The sequence below is a fragment of the Mchenga conophoros genome, linkage group LG6, assembly GCF_057382185.1.
Source record: "Mchenga conophoros isolate Kocher_MC1m ecotype Shallow Benthic linkage group LG6, M_conophoros_male_GT1.1, whole genome shotgun sequence".
In the NCBI taxonomy this organism is placed as follows: Eukaryota; Metazoa; Chordata; class Actinopteri; order Cichliformes; family Cichlidae; genus Mchenga; species Mchenga conophoros.
This window is the reverse complement of record NC_140531.1, coordinates 2,705,316-2,728,231: the sequence shown is the minus strand read 5'-3', so window position 1 is coordinate 2,728,231 and position 22,916 is coordinate 2,705,316. Positions and strand designations below refer to the sequence as shown.

General features: G+C 41.0%; 1 protein-coding gene across 2 annotated transcripts in view; it reads left to right on the top strand.

Annotated features, from left to right (window-relative positions):
* The window catches only part of tenm3 (teneurin transmembrane protein 3), an 810,020-nt gene that overhangs the window by 562,324 nt on the left and 224,780 nt on the right, over positions 1-22,916 (top strand). For both annotated transcript variants that reach the window (XM_085275827.1, XM_085275828.1), the window contains 3 exons: positions 7,611-7,733; positions 18,458-18,569; positions 21,020-21,090. In XM_085275827.1, coding sequence (XP_085131953.1) covers positions 7,611-7,733; positions 18,458-18,569; positions 21,020-21,090 — 306 coding nt within the window. The remainder of the gene's footprint in view (positions 1-7,610; positions 7,734-18,457; positions 18,570-21,019; positions 21,091-22,916) is intronic.

The window sequence follows — 22,916 nt, the reverse complement described above, 5'->3', positions numbered from 1 at the left end:
TGGTGTAATTGCATTGCATAGTAGGATGTTAACAGAGCCAGTCAGTGTGGTTAGGTATGACAGCAGCTAGGGGGCGAGACGGGTGGTTGTGAACACAAATGGAGTGTTATGTTGAACAGAGTACGAATGGCCAAATAAAGCGCTGTTTATGAGTTATTGCAGTGGACCCGTTTATATTTAAATAATACGACAGATGCAAGTATTGAGCTAAATTATGTGGTGTCTGGGTTTAGGGAAGGGTTTGTGATAGAAAATATTCAAAGCTTACTTAAGATGATCACTGCAGTGCTAAATGACTAACCGATTGGCTGGAAATGCCAAGGTCAAACAAAATCACTAAAAAAACGCATAAATTTACATCAGAAGATTTCAGAACTTTTTTGTTTCTAATCCAAAATCACATCCTGGACATGACAGCAAGAGACTATTTAAACTGCACTTACCTTGCAGATTCTTGAATTCTTATGCAAAGATTAAAAGACACATTTGAAGCCTGAGGAATGAAGGGCAGCCCAAGGAGGAAGCAATTTTGCAGCCGTCAACAAAAATGGAGGCCAACTTCAGGGACAGTACTCCGGCTAATGTCGGTTAAACAAGCGATTTGCGTGGGGAGCTTGCTGTTTGCACTCACTAGACCTTGCAGACAGATGGTAAAAGCGTGCAGATGTGAATCTGCTACTCCAAAAGATCCCAAGCACATATCAAAACTGGTTTTATAATGATTGAGTAGGGTAAACTTCTGGAATAGGGTAAACTTCTGGAATGGAGAGTGCACTTTAAAGCTGGGTCTATGCCAGGAAACCAACCAGTTTAAATAAACTTTATTAATTCTGCCCAGAGGATTGGTTAAATACCAGACAGAACTATGCAAGAAACTTGCTGATGGCTACCAGAAGCATCTAGTGCAGGGGTCGGCAACCCTTGGCACGCGTGCCACAGTTTGCACGCGAAGGGTTAATTAAACTGATAGCACGACCATAGCTGGACTGGCATTTGCCCGGTATGCCCGATGGGGATTTTTCATTTTTATGTGCTGATGATTTTTTTTTTTGTAACAGTATAAACAATAAAGGGGGTGGATTGGCCAGATGCTGGCCGGTGTATAAAAATAACTCAGTTGTTTGGTGGTGGCTATGGCGTAGCTTCCACAGATTCAGTAACATTAGCAAGTGGTGGAGGCCAGCAGGTGGATGAGAGAAAGGGGAGGCAGGAGGAGGAGAGACCCGTGGCGGCCGCCGGTCCGAGTGTCAGGTGAACTGAACATCAGGTAAGAAGTTATGACCTGCAGTCTATCTGGGTCAGATATGAACCAAGTTCAGGTGGAGTTTATTTTCGTTGTGCTGACTTTTTACAGTCAGTTACAATAACTCGTACTGCTACTAGCTAGCATGACGGAGTTTCTATACAGCTGGGCGGGTGCTATGATGTTACTGATAGTGAACTTTATTTTATTCATAAGGTTAGTTAGTAGAGTTTCCAACCGTCCCGTAAAAAGACGGAATAGTCTCGCATTCAGAGAAAATATTACACGTTTCGTATTGAGCTGAGAGGAGAAGCAGTTTGTCCCGGACTTCAGCTACAATGAAAAAAGACACAAAGCTGGAGTCATTCTGTGTGTTTGCTGCACAGCTGACTCTTCTTCTCTCCTGTTTCTACTTCAATCATGAAACTGATCAATGATCAGCTGATCGTCTCTCTTGTTTGTTTATCGCCCACTTTGTGCCAGAAAGAGGAAACCAGCGATGTCGCGCTAAACAACAGCAGCACATTTAAGCTTGATCAGCTGTTGTTAGAATTTATTTAATATTAATTTCTAGTATCAGCTGATGTTTGCTGGAGCCACAGCTGTAAAGCTGCTGGTCATGATGTCGGTTTGGATATCTGGTGAGAGGGAAACATGAAGATGAAACCAGGAGATGTCCTTACTGAATCATCAGAGCTGAACAGGTGATGGAGAAACAGGTTTACCTTTTAGGTGACATGAATGAGTTGAAGTTATGAACTGTTTCTGAGAGACAAATAACACCAGGATCCTTTTCTAAGTAGCTGACAGCTGGTAACTGTGCAGGGGCGGGTCTAGCAAAGTGTTGCCAGGGGGCAGGTAGGCATTAACAGGGAGAGGGGGGCACAAAGAAATACTTTTCTTTCTTATTCTCATTTAAAATGTCTCGCTTTTATTAAATAATTATCTGAATCTTACAACCAAAGTTTTTATCTGATGTAAAATGTATAGAAATCATACATATACCAACAAGACTGTACATCACTGTCACCACAGCATCTGTTTTCATTCAAAGGCTTTATGGCTTTAATACCTGGGGGCCGGTCTCTAGTCAAAATGCCCGGGCCGATTTTTTGTCCCAGTCCAGCCCTGGACACCACACGCAGTGAGTTAATCTGAGAAGGTGCATTAAAAAATAAATGGCCACTCCAGCGGTGCACATCGCAAATCAGCTCGCACAGACACATTAGTTCTGCTGGTTCTTAATGACGGTATCTTAGCTAACAACCCCAACTACCAGATTCAACTTGTAATTGGCTAAAAATAACTTACCTACTGGTCAGAGGGACGTTGTTAGCTTTCCACATTCAGACACTTCAAATGCTTCAGCAGCTGTTCACTCAGCACAGCATCAGCACCAAAGAGATACATGGATACATCCGTAGACTCGAGGCACAATGCATTTTGGGACTTTCAGGTGTTTGGACCAAAGTTTTCTTTTCTGCTCAAACCATAAAGCTTTAATGAGCAGCTGGTTTTGTCTCACATTAACTGGCTGAGTTAATGCCAGTTAATGCAACATCGATGCAGCTGGAATCCACAGCTGTGTGTGTTCATGGAGCTGCATGTTCACCTGCTGGACGTCACTACCTGACAGGTTTAACTGTCTTCAGAACATTGCAGAGGCCTTATTGACAGTGTTTGGCTCTACATGTCTGTGTGAGCAGGTTTTCTCTCACATGAGTCCTCAGGTAGCCTCTGAATGCTGGACACTGGGAGACCTGTGTGTCTGAGTGGGAGACCAGAGATCACAGTAACATGTGTGTCTCTGTATTAACAAACATGCCATGTTGGCCCAGTTTATTCTTCTTATCACTGTTGTGAGGAGACCATAAATAGCATTTGTATTTTCTGTTGTTCAGTTCATTTGCTGTTGTGGATAAAAAGTCTTTTTTTGTTTCTAAATAGCTGATAACTATTCGCTGACAGCTGCCAACATCTGCGAACAAATATAATCCTATAAAGTGGTTCTATATAGTGTGTAACTGTTAATATAGAGCATTATTACATTTATTGCTAATGCAATCATATGGCACACTGACCTATGAGGAAATTTTAGATGCACTCATCATCAGAAAGGTTGCCGACCCCTGCTCCAGTGCAACATTTAAAAAATATTAAAAGAGTTGTATGTAAAGGTGAGGCAAAAAGTATAAATAATTTCTGTTTGCACACATGTAGTGATGTGCTTTAACCTGATAATGCTCAATGGTTGTAAAATCAAGTTGAAACTGAGGCTTATCTTCTAATTTACGCACAATATAAAAACTTCAGCAACGGTTGGAGATGCCACTTAAAAACACCAAAAATTAAAGAAACCAATTTAGACCTGAGAAAAGTAATTGTTGATACTCATAAAGCAGGAGATGGACATGCAAAATTATCACCTCATTTCCAAGCATCAAGAACTGGACTGAGACAGGTGTGGACATTGCCTACAAGCATAATCACTGCTACAGGATGGTATCCAAAAACTGAAGCTGGGCCCAGTGGCACCATGCTTTTGAAAGCTCAAGCACCTGAATGACCGGTTGAGTTCTCACCTGATCATCTTCTCCAGAGTGACGTGACGTTTCTGACATGGCTTCGGTGACCACTGGAGAAATGCCCAGAAACATCTAATTACAAATTTTAAATTTTAATAAGATAACTAAACTAGTGGTGTCAAACTCATTTTACTTTGCGAGCCACATACTTATACTTTGATCTTAAGTGGGCCGGACAAGAGAAACTCCCCTTTCTGTCAGTGTAAAGAAGTTACATGTTTAACAGTTTTTCTACATGATTAAGAAACACACATGAGGTTTAAGGTCCTGGACAAATTTGAAACCTTTTGTTCTCCACAATGAAAAATGGATGAAAATAGAAATGGATGCTTTAGAGAGCTCCTAATTCGATAAATTCTGCACTCGGCTTTGCAGTCTCCAGTATCATTGCAGCCAGATGCTGCACATTTTACGTTTTCGCTGATATCTTCACTTTTTCCTGACAAGCTTGCATTTAAATCCAGCTCCCCATCTCTCTGTATAACCGGCCTGTACTACTACCCTTGCTGTCTGGAGATGTCTGCCCACTTCCGTCTTTCACATAATGGTATCTATGTCTGTCTTTGCATGTGATTGGCTGTATGGTGTGGCCATCAAAATAAAGTCCCAGCCCTGCCTGCGTGGATTCTCAGCAGGTCTGACGATTCAGCTCCAACGTACCGACGGGCCATTAATAACTGACACATGATATTATCTCGCGGGCCGGATATAATTGTATCGGGGGGCATGACTGACACCCCTGCCTTAAACTTACTCTTGCTCATTTTTTTTCCTCTGAATAACTGTCCTACAAATATTTGTGTGAATATACAGTGTGTTGTAATCTCTAGCAACCTCCCAAACCCTTCAGTGATTTCTTGAATAAATTCTCTAATCTGCTCTCATCTGTTGTTGTGAAATTTGACAATATTATTTATAAGGTGACTTTAATTTACATATTTATTTTCCCTCTAACCGTACTGCTACAGAATGTTTAAACATTGCTAGGTTATTTAAATTCCTCTTGCTATATCTGTAAACTCCCTGCATGTTGTTACATCCACCAGATCCATGGCTCCTAACCAGGAGAGAGAGACCTCTAGCAAATGCTTAGTGTTCTCTCTTAGTTTCGCTCATACCTGGTAGCTAGCTTTGTCGTGTGGGTCAACTCAGTGAAGTCAAGAGATGCAGTGAGGTGTCGAATTTAACTTTTATTCAAACTGTGAAGCACTTTGTAACTCTGTGCTATGCAAATAAATGTTATTGTTATTATTATTTATTCTTTTTTTTTCAGGACAGCTTGTCATTAGCTTGGAACAGACTGGGTAGCATTATATTAGATGTGTTGGTCTTCTGATTTATGACACTATCACCATGTGGACTTTGTCAAACCTCACTGCCACCATGGAAATACACAATAGACCTGTTTGAATGACAAAGTTTTGAGGCTAGTTTAGTGCCATGGGTGTTGTGTTACTCAAGCTTTTCCAGAACAGTCTTGATGCCTGCCCAATCATCCAGGTAAGGACATCCCAAAAAGTTGATTCTGTTCTGTCCTGTTCTGCACCCAGATGAACAGACTTAGCTTTTTGGGCTCATACAGTCATGAGCTCCTGCTCAAAATCAACAGAAGCAAATCCACAAACTTTTCACACATGGAAGAGCTACAAATTACACTGAGGAACTGTGGACTGCTTCAGGGGCATCTACCATCAGCAACCCCCCCTGCTAGATCTTGCCCACAGTGGAAACGTCTCAGGTGGTGTGGGAGGAAGAGGGGTAAGCACAGAGCCGTCTGGAGTAGGCTAGCAGCTAAACCACACAAACCTGTTATTCCCACCATTGTACTGTCCAACGTGCGCTCCCTGGACAACAAGCTGGATCGTGTATGCTTACTTCAGTCCACTCTGAAGTGAGCGCTGTGTCTTCATCTTTGTAGAAACTTGGCTTAACAATAACATTCCCGACAGTGCCATTCAACTTGACTGGCTAACATGCTTTTGGCAGAGGTCAGCGACAGAGGTCTTGTCTAAGGGGGTAAGACTCGTGGAGAGGGACTCTGTGTTTACATCAAGGATGTCTGGTGTCGTAACGCTGTTGTGGCTTGCAAATGTAACACCTGCTTAGTATCTCACTAAGCGCATCTCACATCACTGTATGCATCAGGAATGGCATCAGCACTCATAGCCAAGGACTCAACTAGAATGACATAAGGTGAGTTTTCACTTTTCCCATTGAGAAGATGCTTATTACATACAGCTGCTATGGTGTCAGGGCATACATTGTTAGAGCTTGGAAGGGATCTGAGAAGACGTGAGGTGAGTTGTTGAATCCTGTTTTCCTCTTCCAATGCCACACTATCTGCAGCCAGAGTTTGATGAGGCCCATGGATGTGTGCTGAGCCCCCTTCTCTTCACTCTGCTGACCCACGACTGCACACCATCACACAGCTCCAACCTTTTCATCGAGTTTGCAGACAAAACAACTGTGGTAGGTCACAGCAGCAACAACAACCTGTCCCTGAATGTGAAGAAGGAGGAGAACATCATAGACTTCAGGAGAACTCACACCCTGCACACCCCACTAACTATCAGCAGTGCTGGTGTGGAGAGGGTAAACAGCACCAAGTTCCTGGGTGAGCACATCTCAGAAGATCTCTCCTGGTTAAAAAACACAGCATCACTGGTCAGAAACGCCCAACAGCGACTCTACTTCCTCTGCTGACTGAGAAGAGCAAGAGCCTCAACACCCATTATGAGCACCTTCTACTGCACCCGCCTCATCCAGAAAGCTCTCAGCATTACAGGTGACTCCACTCATCCCTCCAACAGCTTCTTCGGGAAGGAGACTGAAGAGCCTCTCTAGACCAGCAGACTGAGAGACAGCTTCATCCATCAGCCTGTCAGGATGCTGAATTCATTCCTTGCTCTCACACACAGGAACTCCAGACCTGCATTCAACTCTTCCCTCGTTTTATCTTTATATTGTTTTAGTGTACACTGAGGGCCATGGGAGCTTTGCAACTTCAAATGCCTGTGTATGATCTGTGCATATGGCTTTTGACAATAAAGCTGACTTTGAGCAGACTTTGACTTTATGGTTTCAGTACTGATTTTAGAGACATTAAGCAGATGTTAGAAGAGCTTTGGATACACGTGGGTTACGCTGAAAGTATTTTAGGGAATTCCATTGTAATGAAAAAATCTACGTGTTTTTTCCTTTTTATCTAAATTTTTAAAACTACATCAAAAGAATAAAAGAAAACTTAATAAAAAAAAAACAATCAAACAGCTGCAGATATTTTGTGTAACTAATCATGAAATAAATGCGATTATCATTTTTTCTGTGCAATATACTGTACTATACTTTGCATATTTACAGTGTCTTTATGTGTGTGAGTTTGTGTCAACACAGACGTTTTGCATGACTCACAGAATGTGCCTTTTGGTATATCTTCATCTGTAAGCACACCAGTTAAGCCTGCTGCTTTTGCGTGTCAGAGATTTGTGCAGGTTACAAATAAGGACACAATTAAAGAGAATGCAGGTTGTGATTTTTGTAATGAAGTCAAGATCACATTCTGGTACCTGGCGATGGCAGGTTACACTGTCATGTTTAACTTTAACAGTAACTGCAGGACAACACCATTGGAACATATTACCACTTTTTTGTCCCTATGTGTGATTGTAGGTGGACCAACAACCCTTCACTCTTTGTCTAGCGCTCTCTCACTCATTTTTTCTTCTTTGTTTTTTATTCATCTGTCTTTCTCTCTCTTTCTGTTTATCTTTCTGTCTACGCAGCTGTACAGCAGTATGCCTGTATGTTTGCCAGCAGCATAAGAAGAAGCATTATGGAAGTGAAAGAGAGACGTCCATACTGCTCCCTAACAAAGAGCCGGAAGGACAAAGAGGGGCCATACAGTGGTGAGACAGCTCATTTAGAACATTCATAGAGTCTTTTATGTTTCTTTTATTATGTATGTGTTTGTCCATCCATTCATTTCATGAGTCAGCCAAGAGCTGACTGATATATATATACCCACATAGCAGACGGGTCTGGCCCGGATCTGGTATCAAGCCAGCACTGCTGGCTGACTTCTGGTGTGGTAAGTGGTATATCATCCAGATATGGGCCAGGCCTGGCATAGATGGCACTGTTTATGTGATGGCATGCCACATCTGGTCTGATTGTGGTTTGCTGTGTGTGGCCCAGGCTCATAGAAAACAGGTCTGGCCCAGATCCAGCATCAAGCTGGCACTTTTTCTGACTGACTGGTGTCATGGCAGGGTGTATGTCAACCAGATCTGGGCCAGGTCCGGCAATGATGGCACTATTTATGTTCCTATTTTCCTACTTTAGTTAGAAGACCCAAATGCCATGTTGCAATACTATACTGCTATGGTAGCCAACGTTTCACATGTGGCTTTGACAGGTTTGTGGGTGTACACATTATTCAAAACCCTGTGAGCTACAGCCAGTTGGTGGCTGTAGCTCAGGAGGTAGAGTAGGTCACCTATTGATTGGAAGGTTAGTGGTTCAATCCCTGGCTCCTCCAGTCTGCATGTCAAGAGTGTGAATGTGTATGAATGTAGTTAGGAAGCACTCAGTTTAGAGAAAGTGTGTGATTGGGTGAATGTGCCATGTTGTATAGAGCAGTTTGAGTAATCTGGGAGAGTAGAAAAGCGCTATATAAGAATCAGTCCATTCACTGTCTGAACAGAGTTTTGTCATGTTACTTTTGCACTGTTATGTTCCGACACATGTTGTTATTACATGGCTTGATTAAGGTACACATTAGGCTGACATCTGGGGCCAGAGCTGAAACTGTTCTGGGCCAGCACAGGGCCAGAACAGTGTGTCTGCAAGTGACCCATGGCTGCACACAACTTACACTGGGCCCACATACAGCAAAGATTGACAGCCCTTTGGTGGCCCAGATCAGGTTTACCAGAGGTAGCACATGGGCCAGCACAGGACCTCCAGTGTGTCTGCAACTGCCCTTGTGCTGGTCCATGTGTGGGCCACATCTGGCAAACCTGATCTGGGCCACAAAATGCCTTTGATGGCGGTATGTGGGCCATGTGTAAGCACATTGTGTGGGCTAGATCTGGGCCATACCAATTTTGCTATGTGGGTATATATATAAAAGACGAGGAATCCCCTGACCATGCATGAAGGGTTTCACCCCAAGTCCAGCACCCTGAGACTGCACGCTAAGTGGAAGAAAGGAAGCCGGGGACTACTGAGTGTTACTACCACAGTCCAGGATGAGACAACGAACACGAGTACACCAGAAAGATGGCCGCCACCAGTGTGCTCAGTGAATACCTCAGGAAGCAGAAACCTAAGAAATGGGAGCAAGAGGAGGAACAATCATGGAAAGACAGGTCCCTGCACGTTATGTACCACCAGCAGATAGAAGAAGTGACTGACATCCAGAAATCCTACCAGTGGCTGGACAAAGCTGGACTGAAAGACATCTTAGAGGCACTAATCATGGCAGCACAGTAACAAGCTCTGAGCACAAGATCCATAGAGGCTGGGGTCTATCACACTTGGTAAGACCCCAGGTGCAGGCTGTGTAAAGATGCCCCTGATACAATCCAGCGCATAACAGCAGGGTGCAAGTTGCTAGCCCTAGCAGGCATGGCATACATGGAACGCCATAACCAAGTGGCCGGCATAGTATACAGAAACATCTGTGCCGAGTATGGCCTGGAAATCCCGAGGTCAAAATGGGAGACACAATACAGAATGAGAGCAACATCAGGAAAAAGGAACACAAGAAGCAGGAGAAATACCAAGGGCTAACAGAAGAGCTCAAGACGATGAGGAGTGTGAAGGTAACAGTGGTCCCAATGGTAATCGGAGCACTCAGCAGTGATCAGTGAGATGCTTGGCTATAAGTTGAACAGCTACAAGGAGCAGTACTCTCCATGGAGAAGAAGACTAGAGGCCAAGATCAAGGTAGCACGGAAGGAAGTAGGCCTAAGTATGGTATAACAGGGAGATAGGCAGGAAAATAAACCAGCTGTTCTCTCAGAACCAGCCAAGAGGTACTCTTAGTGGCAGGAGAACAATGTGAGAACACCACCACCAAGGCTGAAGATGGAGCAATACTGGAAGAACATAAGGGAGAAATACACAACCAAAATGTCAATGCTCAGTAGCTAGTGGATCTAAGAGAAGACCACAGCAACCTCCCTGAACAGGATCCAGTAACCATCACTGTAGCAGACATTCAAAAAAGGGTCTCCAGTATGAAGAGCTGGTCAGCACCAGGCCCCGACATGGTTTATGCCTTCTGGCTGAAGAGCTGACTGCACTTCATGAGTGTCTGGCAGCATAAATAAACCACTGAAGGACGGACAGTCCTGATCCCCAAGGTTCCCCAGAAGGGACCAGTCCCATCCAACTACCAGCCAATAACCTGCCTCGCTACCACATGGCTGCTGGCATCATAGCAGCTAAGATGAGCAGGCACATGGCTCAATACATGAGCGGGGCACAGAAAGGGATTGGCAAGAATACCAGAGGAGCAAAACACCAGCTACTGGTAGACAGAGCAGTTGCCCAAGACTGCAAGACTAGGCTGACCAACATGTGCACTGCCTGGATTGATTACAAGAAGGCCTATGACTCGATGCCCCACAGCTGGAGACTGGAATGTCTACAATTGTATAAAATCAACAGGAGCCTAAGAGCCTTCATCATGAACTCAATGGGGATGTTGAAAACAACACTAAAGGCCAACTTAAAGCAAACAGCACAAGTCACCATCAATTGCGGGATCTACCAAGGAGATGCTCTGTCCCCAGTACTGTTCTGCATAGGCCTGAACCTCCTCAATGGGATGTCTTGATGCATGCTCAGTCATCCAGGTAAGTGAATCCCAAAAGTTGATTCTGTTTATCTGGATGTAGCGTTTTCAGTGGGAGAAATGTTTGGTCACTCATCCAAGTGACTCAGTAATGATCAAGGAACTGACCTCACAGTCCATTGTTTAGTGGGCTAGTTTGTGCAAAAGCACTGTTTATAAGGTTGGGGAAACCTGCAGTCAGCTGAGACTGAAAAGTCACTTGGATGAGTGATGAAACATTTCTCCCACTGAAAACGCTACATCCAGATGAACAGAAAAAAACTTTTTGTGGTTCTAAGTGAGATCATTGACAAGACTGGCTATGGATACCCACTACAGGATGGAGCAATTGTCAGCCAACTGCTCTACATGGATGACATCAAGCTATATACCAAGAGTGAACGAGACATCGATTCACTGATCCACACCACCGGGGTATACAGCAATAACATCGGGATGTCATTCGGACTAGAGAAGTGCAGTCAGACGATAACAAAGAGAAGGAAGATAGTCAGAACTGCCAGAAGGCAATATTGCAGACACAGAGGACAGCTAAAGTACCTGCGAATCCCACAGGCAAATGAAGAGGCCGCTAGGAAAGCTGCAACCACCAAGTACCTGCAGAGGGTCAGGCAAGTCCTTAGGAGTCAGCTGAATGGTAAGAATAAGATCCAGGCTATCAACACCTACGCCCTGCCTGTGATCAGGTACCCTGCTGGGGTAATAAGCTGGCCAAAGGCGGCGATGGAAGCCACTGACATCAAGACCAGGAAGCTCCTTACTGTGCATGAGGGTTTCACCCCAAGTTCAGCTGTACGCTAAGCTGAAGGAAGGAGGCCGGGCAGTAGTAGCAATACCGAATGTCAGCAACGAACACAACGGAACACAAGACGCAGGAGAAGTACCAAGGGCTCAGAGAAGATGTGGAGGGTGAAGGCAACAGTGGTCCCAGTGGTAATCGGAGCGCTAGGTACAGTGACTCCCAAGCTAGGCGAGTATCTCCAGCAGATCCCAGGAACAACATCTGAGATCTCTGTTCAGAAGAGCGCAGTCCTACACTGTAAAATCTAATTGGTTCCCAGAACTCAAAAAAACTATGTAAACTCGTCGCCTCAAAAGAACTAAGTAAAGCTTACTTAAGATGACTGTTAGGACAACAGCCATCATTGCAAGTCTGCAGTATTAAGAATAACTTGATATTTCTGACTGTACAGAACTAATTGTTTACCTACTGACAAACATTTCAAGTTCAACTGAATGAAAAAACTATTTGTGGTAACCTGAATATGATTAAAAATAATTAACAACACTTTTTGTAATGACGTTAAAATCAGCCCAACTTTTATTTTCAAACACAACAAAGTATAACAGCCAACATACTGGACACTGTTTGGCTGAACAACAAGCAATTATATTGCCATCACTGTTATAATCTTACAATGAAACAAAGTCTCAGATGTAATTATTCTGAAAATAAGTTTAGGCCTACCACAAGTTTGTTTTGTACTTACATTACTTATATAACCGAAATAAAATATTTGTAGTTCTGTCACAAGTGCAGTCTCTGATTTAAACAACACATTTGTTTTTCATTCCAACACAGGAGCTGGAATGTTGTATTATTTTAAGGATGCATGTTTCCAGTCCAGGCATTACTGCCTGAATGACTGTCATGGATCGAGGTGATCCAAATGTAGGTGCAGAAGAAAGTCTTTAACTTCCCTTAAGTACAGTGGCAGTGGATGTGGGTTGGAGATGCAATGAGCTTGAACCTGCAGGCGACCATCTTCACTGACCACACCATCTGTGACGGAGGACTCATCTCTCCTGGTGTCCTGCAAGCAAACAATCATATTTTTTGGAACATGAACTTAATTGCTTTCTTAAAACATTTTTTTCTGCATTTGGTATAAAACAAACTCAAATTTAGACAATCTCAGGCTCCCTCCCCACCGGAGAGGTGACATTCAATGTCCCACTGTCAGTCTGGATAGCCGTGACCGCCACCCAACACACAATAATGTCATGAAAGCATCATTTTAAAAAGGGCTATGCAAACATGGCCAATAACTTTCATTCTAAGATGTGCAAAATGATTTGGGCACAAAACAAATTTTGCTGTTAGAAAACTTGCAGACTTCACTATATACAGTGTAGACCCTCTAAACTAAGTTTGGGGGATGTGATCTTTCAAGAAATGCAGACAAACTGTTGTTGTTTGTTTACTTACACAGCATGTCTTGTAGAATTAAGGTTCAAGGTTCAAGGTTCTTTATTTGTCACATGCATAGTTATACAAGTATAACACACAGTGAAATGTAGCCTGACACGCTCCTCGACATGTGCAAAAATTGGGGGGGGTGTAGAGGAAGAACATTATATATATATATATATAGTATATACACTGGGTGAATGTGCAGTAGTAGCAGTAAGCAGGGGAATTCTGTACATTAATATGAATGGACATCTGACTATTTTACAGGATAGACAATATAAACATATTTAAAATTAAAGGAATTGAAATGTACATTGTGCCTTGGTTTAGAGTGTCTGGAAGAGAGTCCTGTCTCAGTCAATTATAGATGATGTGAGAGGGCGGGTGTGTGTGTTTAGGGCACGGATGGCTTGGGGATAGAAGCTCCTCTTGAGTATCTCTGTCCTTGCCCGGAAGATGCGGAACCTTCTACCAGATTGCAGAAGTTGGAACAGTTTGTTGCCAGGATGGGACGGGTCCTTCAGTATCTGCTCTAGTCCGGCATCTCCTGGTGTAGGTGTCCTGAAGCGGGGGGAGAGCAATCCTGCAGCAGCGTTCTGCTGTACGGATCACTCTCTGGAGAGCTTTTTGGTCCTTCACACAGCTGTTCCCAAACCACGATGTCATGTTCTGTGTGAGGATGCTCTCCACAGCGCCTGTATAGAAAGTCCTGAGGATCTTTGGAGAGACCCTGAACTTCCTCAGTTGTCGTAGGTGATACAGGCGCTGCCTAGCCTTTTTGGTCTGGACCTGAATGTGGGCAGCCCATGTCAGGTCTGAGGAGATGTGGACACCAAGATACTTGAAGGACTGCACCCTATATATATATATATATACACACACATATAGTATATACACTGGGTGAATGTGCAGTAGTAGCAGCAAGCTGGTGAATTCTGTACATTAATATGAATAGATATCTGACTATTTTACAGGATAGACAATATAAACATATTTAAAATTAACTGGAGTCACCAGCAACAGCATAGTGCAGTCATATCTCAAGTCTAATAACAGAAGACAGGAAGAGATCAGTACAGAAACAACTTCCCCAAACCAAAGCACAAATAAAACAATAAGTGAAACAGGCTGATCTAAAGTATGATTAAAGTTCAGCCTGATTAATATAAATGTCACTGACAGTTGCTAATATATTGGAAAACCAAAATACTTACTGATGTCTTTCTGTCCAGCAGCAGGAGTGCTGGTCCCGAGCCTCAAAGACAGTAAGAAGCAAGCAGAGGGAGAAAACACAGAAGCTGATTTGATCCTTAATGGCTGTGCAATCATAATAACTTACAACACAGAGGGTCAATGTAGACCCCATACAACCAAATTAGACTAACACATATAGTATTAAAACACCATCTACTGTGTCTGAATGTGTGGTATTGGCACTGTCAGTTTAGTGTGTTTAAAAAAAGACCCCCGAATTTAAATATAATCATTACATGCTTGTTCAAAGCTAACCTCCAGTATATAAAGTTTCTTATAAGCAATATGACCAGATCTAACATATGGCAGGGTTTATATGTAACATAATGTTTCTTATGATTCAACTGTGTAATTTAACTTAATTCTTTAGAAGGACAACAATACTTTATTCTCAGTTATAAAGCCAACCTAGACTTCAACCATTTAACAGGCCACTAATCTGGATTATAGCTTTCACAACAAAACTTGTTTTTAAGCACGTTTTAACAAAACAAATACTATTGTTAATATTATTATTTAAATTGTAATTAAACAGAAAAGTGGTTAAATATAAAAGCAGTTTGCTTATGTTGTTAAAGAAAGTCTAGATTTGACATTAATAGATGCCACAGATGTTCAAAAGCTGCCACAAAGCATTAAAAAAATAGACGTCTTCAAAAACGTTGGAGCATTTTTGCAAATATGTGATGTCTTGATAAATCGAGCAGATACTTGAACTTTACACAGCTACATTCTCGCCTGAAAATATCTTAAAAGTTTATTTTGTGACCCGGGAAATGTAATATTTAAAGTTTTTTTAGCTGCGCTCCTCCGCCATTGCCGCGTTTGAGTTTTGGACAATTGCATTCTGGGATATTTAGCTGTACCACGTCCCTCGAAGTCCACACAAGTCAGGATACATGCTCGATAAAACAAGAGGAGCAAAAACACATCCCGGAAATTTTCGCGTTCCCAGCTTCATGTGTACTTTGAACTGGAACAGTACTTGTTGTCCAACGTATCACAAGTCCACGAGACCACAAGTACACACAAGTACACATAGACAGGCTCCGACAACCACGGCCTCCGTTTCCCCAGACTACCCTTTCTGGGTCACCAAATAAACTTTTAAGATATTTTCAGGCGAGAATGTAGCTGTGTAATGCTCAAATATCTACTTAATTTATCAAAATATCACATATTTGCAAAAGTGCTTCCATGTTTTCGGAGAGCTCTGTTATCCACCAGCGCGATAGCTGACCGGGAGGTCAAGGCTCAATAGAGTCCGCGAGCACAGCTAACTGCTGGCGTATTATTTTCAACCCCCCTGCGGTCTTTTGCTACTCAGGTTAAACATGATATAAATAATTAGTTAGTTAGTTATGGCTATGGATTGAAAATACCCCCCACACCACACCCCACCCCTAACGGCTGCACCTCCCGAAGAATTTTGTCTTGGCTCTTATCTCACTTTTTTATTTCAAACAATCAACAGAAAATTTCACAGACATATTTTATAAGGTTTTTAAGGCTGTGGTGTTAATTTTTAAGTAACATGATCCCAGCGGCAGCAGCAACGCTAGGCTAACACTAACTAGCTAGCAAGATTATAAACCTGGTGCTAAACTAAGAGAAGCCACAAAATCAGTTTGAATAAGAGTAAACATTTACTCACCAAGTCAGTGTATCAGGTAAAGATCCACAGCAATGACAATAATCTCTTGAGCTGACGCTTCTCCAGGTTTGCTCAACATATTCCATAACAAATGCACCATGAACATGCGGACTGATCCGAGAGGGAGGAGGACGGTAGTGTTTTCAAACCACATCGTTTCATCCTTCCGCCCTGAGAAGCAACATTTCCAGCTTACTTAGCTTTTCTAAGTTAAGAAAACTCAAATAAATTGAGTTGATCAGCATTTTTGCATAACAAGTACTGGTAAGTTACTTAAATTGAGTTCTAATAACAAATTGATAAAAAACTGAGTTCTGCCTACTTAATATTTTTAATTAAACACAATATTACATTTTACAGTGTAGGAACAGCAAAGATACTACGCAGGACCCTCAGATTCCCAGCCCTCCGGTAGAAGACCCAAACTTGAAGGATAGACTGCCCGCAGGGACGAGAGGGGAATTTATATATTGCATGCTTCCTGTGACTGTGAAGGCTTAGGTTCTTAGGTTTTCTTTAATGCCATCTATAATTCCATTCTCAATTATAATTTAATTATATTAAAACAACAATCAGTAAATGAATTAAACACTAAACATAAAAACAGCTGAGATTCTTTTTAAATCATGACTGGGTAACAGGATCAGGAAAGCATTGCAGCAAGATTGTGAGGCCTCCTCAGTAGATTATCATAGAGATTGTTTGTCAAATGATTTCTGTGCATACACAGGTTGCGTTGATGTCCATGTGCTGTAGAGCTAGACAATCGTCTGCAACCCTTACAATGTAATCTACATATACCACCATTCTTATTCATTATTATTAAGATATTGGTCCTCACAGTATATAAATATTTTATTACTACATTGTACTACCACAAGAGTATTCAAAAGCCAAATAGCAAACTCCTGTCAGTTTCCTGTTTTTTAGATGAGCTGTTACATTTTGTTACAACTAAATTTTGGCCTGGCTCTGTCTTTGGTTTGTGTATATCACCTCATTTTTTACTCCTGAGAAGTCAAAGGTATGTCAGGAGTGGCTTCGTGTGGTGATGATTTTGTCTTCCTTGAGTTTATCTTATCCATCTGCATGTTTCTTAAACATACCGCAATGTTTGATTTTGGATATTAAACATTCAAAATTATTATTTGATTTGACCGTACACTTTTCTGTCCCTCGTATGTGTGAATAATTTTGTTTATATTATAATATGATTGGATTTATTCAATAAAAAGAGAAGCTATTTTAATGTAGTTGTTATCAAGGACATTTTATTCTTTTTTTTAATTTAATTTTATAAGTTGATGCTTTCTAAGCGTTTTGAGACCAAAACTTCTTTCTGTTAGTTATTAATGGAACAGACACAACATAAAAATCACGTAGTCTGCAGTGACTTACCCTCCTCAGTAAATCCAGTAAATGCAACCTGGTTTCATTATTTGTTTTGTGTCTTTTTTCGATTAAAGAAGAAGCTAAATTATGGTGAAATGATTGGTGGAGAGCTTACTACTACTGTCAGTAATCCTGAAATTTTCTTTGAAGCTATTATGTTATAATAGTTTAACATAAACGTGTAACATAAAATAATATCAACAGTTCAGTTCAGTTTATGCCAAGAATCACTTAATAACTTAGGTTTAATTCTTAGGTTGCTTATTGTTTAAAGGTTTGCCTTGGTGTTTATTCCCTCAGTTTTTTCACAGCATTCCTGTCTCTGGGAATTCCCCTATACTTAGCTCAGTTCTGCCGGTGTTTATCTGCTAGTTTTTGCATCTCACTTCTTGTTTTATTTTGTTATCACTTGTGTATTGTGCTTAACCTATTTACCTATCTGGTTACCCTCTTTTAGTCAAGGTTGGTTTAGTTCTTTAGTTCTGTGTCATTTCTCATTAGCCCTTGCAGTGTGTATTTAAAGCCTAGGGACATGTAGGTAGAAAACAGCAGAAGTTCTCTGTGTAGGACATGAGGAGACGGAAGTAATTAGTAAAGCAAGTAAACTACAGCTTCACAGCTCATCTTCAAGCCATTGAGCATTCGTTTTCAGCACCTTAGTTGGCACTGTTTGTAACTTGTGCTGATAAAAATGAAAGTGTCTTATTGATGGTTATTGATTATATTATTGTATCCTTCCTCAATGAAATTATTTGTTGGAAGTCAAAATATTTGCTGTTGTAAATTAACCTCCTGGACCTGGTGTCCACATATGTGGACATCACATTTTGGGTTATTTAGACCAAATACTCAATTTAGCACTACAAAGGCCCGATATCCACTCACGAGGACATTATACTGCTACTGTTCTATTGAAATTTTAAATAAATATCCTCATATGTGGCTCTCATTTTTCTTAGAAACAAAAATTAGGTAAAAAAAAAAACAAACCATCTGGTAATTCTTTATTTTTACATTCATCGGGTCCCAATCAGCCCAAATACCAAAGAGAACTTAAAAATGCATGTCGTGGAAGAGTTCAGGTCTTAGGAGGTTAAACTACCAACATTTTAAGCAAGTAAAACTGAAAAGTGTGTTGGGCCTGGCAGACATTTGCACCCTTCTCGTTCAGAGTTGATTTTGATGCTCTACTTTAACTGTACATAGTGATGGATTATGGCTTGAGCTGCATCTACATAAAGACTTTTTAATCTGTCTATTTTATGTTTATCAGGGGACAGTGAAGGCTGTGCTATTGGTTCCCAGGGACTCCGGGTCCCCACCCAGAAGTCCTATTCCTCCAGTGAAACACTGAAGGCTTTTGACCAGCACCAAGACCAGACCAGGTTAGAAAATAGATGACACGCATATTATCTTCTGTTTTGTTGAGCAATATCAGAACTGTGTCAAAAATGTCAAAAACACAAACTGCCGTGATTAGAATTTCTTTTCTGTATGTGAGTATCTCTATTTTTTCCTCTGTGTAATTCACCTTTGTAAACAGCTGGCTGAAAATCTACCGTATTAATTATACTCTATTGAATAAACCTACATATATGGGAATTTATAAGCAAAGTTTATCTCTACTTAAAAAGACTTAGGTTGACGTAGACCTTCCTCAGTCTTGGCCAGCTGCCGCTTTTCCCAACCTTATAAGCAGAACATTTGCATTATGACCGAAACTAGCACCACTGACAAGAACGGGCCATGAGGTCAGCCTTGACCATCGATGAATGGTCACAGAGGGAGTCAGGGCCTTTTTTGATATGATGCTCTTCTTCTTCCCTAGCCATTGTGTCTGTGGTGATGGTGTTCGCTCTGTGTTGGGTCATTTTGATGATATTTGTGTCCAGTGGACGATGAGACTATATTATTAAAAAAATTCCCCTCTCACCCCTCCCGTCTGTCCTTCAAGCTCAGGTCCTCTACCAGAGGCCTGGGAGCTTGAGGGCCCTCGCAGTATCTTAGCTGTTCGTGGGACTGTGCTCTCCTGAGATCTCGGATGTTGTTTACGGTGCACATCGACTTTAAATGTCCCCCATTACTCAAGGAAATCTCAGTCTAAGAAGGCTAGCCTGTCATTTTTCATATTCTTCTAGTGAAATTAATGTATTTGTCCACCAAGTTAACGTGACCAGTAAATTGTGGTTGTAGTTGTGAAACGTGTCTCACTGTCCACATGAACAGAATCAACTTTCTGGGATTTTCTTACCGCGATGACTCAGCATGCATAAAGACATTCAAATACAATGTTCTTAGTATAGACATTTATTTAATCATCTTACAGTAATCATTACTTAATGCTGTTTTGTATAATTCCAGTAAATATATGTAGGTTAATTTACTAGTAGGGGTGGGCGATATAAACGATATACGATAGAAACGATATAAATTTGGCCAACGATAGAGATTTTGATTATACCGCTCTATCGCGATAGCGCATGTTGATAATGTCATCAAGCTGCGCCTGTTTTGGTTGAAAGCATCGCAGCGGCTAAAACCATTATCATCTGTAAATTATGGCGGGCAACAGTCACAGCAAAGAGATGAAGCACTTTTGAAATATGGGGAAAGCCAAAAACTGCGCTTCCTCCACTTCCGTAACATCGATTCATTAATGTTGAATTCTCTCGCAGCTGCTCTGTTCCCATGTTGTTGCAGTATATTAATAACTAACCTCGTATTGTGGATGAATAATCTCAGTTGTTCTCCTGACTGAAGTTTGGCCCGTGTACAGCATCCTGCTATGCGATTGCATTTGTCCCTGACCACCAGAATCCCTCACGTTAACTTTTATCGAGTGGAAGAAAAGTTGGCGTTCATCCTCCAGCTTCACTGTGCTAATGTTATGCTAACATAGCTGTGTCGCTAGCAATCACGTAGCACAACATTATATACCAGCTAGCCCAACTTCAGTAACCCTGCAAACGCCACTGCTGTTTAGTCTTCTGTCTTCATTATTTTGGAAGTGATAGCAGAGCTGTACGTTTGAATTAGTTTCAAAAATCTCTCAGTCAGAACATGGTATGAAATGTTTAGGTGGAAACTAGCGAGCTAACTTCCTGTTAACTTGTAACTCCGTTAAATTTAAATTCTGTTTTCATGGATGCCTGGATGTTAAACTTAATTGTTACACCTGGTAAAGCAGCAACGCTGATGATTTTATTAAAGATGAAAGAATTTGGACCGTTTTTAACTCTCAGTGTTCGTTTGACTTTGGGACCTGAAGCTGACGGAGTTTTGGACCCAGATTACTCCGTGAAGCTCCTCACTACGGCAGCCGTAATGCTCTGACAATCCATCAAGCAGTGCGGCTTACCAAAGTTGTACTAAAACATTTTTAACAGATTTCTGCAGCCAAAATTGGTTCGAGGTCAGTAAGCACAACCAGAATTCATACATGAGGCACACTCTCGATTTTTGAGAAAATCAAAGGATTTCAAGTCCTTATAGTGTGGAAAATACATTATACAGAAGAAAAGAATATATCGAGATATATATCGTTACCGCACGTGCTTCAAATTATATCACGATATGGATTTTAGGCCATATCGCCCAGCCCTATTTACTAGTATCAGTTTTTTCATCATAAGAATTTGCACTTTGTCTGTTTTTCACTTTGATACATTTAGTTACATAACATTCATAAAAAAGCAGAGTGTAGTTTGTTTCCTGTATTTTTGATGATGGTATAATGATGATGTGGTAGTTGTATAGTTCCGAACATGGATCATCAAAAGTCTACAGCGTGTGTGCAGCACCTTCCTTTATCCATTTTGCCCTTGGCTTTTGACAGGTTACTGTACGGAACAACCAAGGGACACAAGGACATGGTTCACCATGAAAAGGATGATTTTAACAGACAAGGTGAGAGTCTACAAAAGTGCACAGACAGCAATGCTATCCCCATCTATTTGTATGTGTGCACTAAGACCAACAAAACTACTGTAAAAAAGATATTTCCATCAGTTACTTTAGAAATATGAATTGTCTTTCTTTAAAAATATGATTACAATGTAGAGACATTAAAGTACATATAAATGAAATTTAAACAACCTAGAATTGTATGCATAAAATCTGCATAACCTAACATTAAAAGTATATATGACAGGAGTCCAGAAAGAGGATGGAAGCATATGATAATAAGTCTGAAGGCTATAATCACCCAATGAAAGTGAAAAAGTGAGAAAAGAGAAAAATCACACAGTAAAATGAATAAAAATCAACAAAAGACTAAACCCATTTTTCTCCAAGTCCACTTACAACAGTATACGTTATTGAACATATAATAGAAAATTAGTCAGTTATCCTATCACCTGTATATTTGCAGCTATTTAAAGTGGAGAGGATGAATTCATGTCACATGAATTTGAACAGCACCACGGCTTCTCTCTTGCTGTGCTGTTAATCATAGAATGGTTTTATATCTGCTGATTGAAAATGAAGCACACACTTAGATTTTAAATATGTTTTTAAGGATTATCCTGTTATTTGAAAACGATTTGAGCTCAATTCCAGTTACTCCTCATTTCCAATTAAATGTAATTAAATCATATGAAATACAGATATCAAAGAAACAGCATTTGAAATAGAAAATTGAATTTTATTTATTTACTTTTACTTACTATTTAGCGTCTTCATTCTGTTGTATTGTATCTATTTTTAAATTATAGCAGATTTTTAAACAAGAGTACAGGAGGGAAAAAAACGCAGACTTTACTTAGACTACTTTATTCCCATATTACAGTCATTATTGAGAAAAAGTAATGTATTACATGTTACTCATTACCTTTCTTAAAAGTAATGCAGTACCTCACTTAATTACTCATCATAGAAAGTAATTTCGACAATACGTACGTTACTTTGTTATTCTGTAAAATGCCCTGAAACACATCAGTTATAAATAAACCTGAGGCTACACTCACACACCAACACAGATCCCTGTCTTACTGAGGAAATACATGCAACCTTTTTTATGTATGAGCACACCTGACAAACCAAGATGACAACCAGCCCAAACAGACTTCAAGGCAACTGCAGTGATTCTAGCATAGAAACGTTATTGCTCGTCACTGCCTTTGTTACCTGTTAAAGCTCAGGCTCTGACAGGAAAGCTAGGATCATCAGACACTCAGCGTAAACATGATTCTGGGTTTCTCCAAAAGTTGATTCTGGACGTAGCGTTTTGTGGGAGAAACGTTTCGTCACTTTCGCCATGAGTACCATCTGTGAATGGCCATTGATCAGTGGGTATTGATCAGTGGTTGCTGATCAATGGTCATGAGAATTTGCATAATTAAAACTAAGGAACTGAGCTCCCAGCCCATTGTTCCTTCAGTGGGCTGGTTTCAGTCATCATGCAAATGTCCTGTTTATAAGATTGAAGCCTGCAGTCAGCTGAGACTGAAGATGACGAAACGTTTCTCCCACTGAAAATATCCAGATGAACAGAACCAGCTTTTGGAGATGTTCTTACCTGGATGATTGAGCGTGCATCAAGATGATTCTGGGTTATTGGCTGCCCTGAATACATTCTCGTTGTTTTATTTTATATCAGGCTCCTGTCCTTCTTTTTAGACCACTCCACCTCCCGCACACATACTTAGCTTGTTATTTAGAAACCTTCCAAATTTGACTACAGTGAGTTGGGAAAGTGTCGGTACAAACGGTAAATGTTTTTTAATGCTATTCAC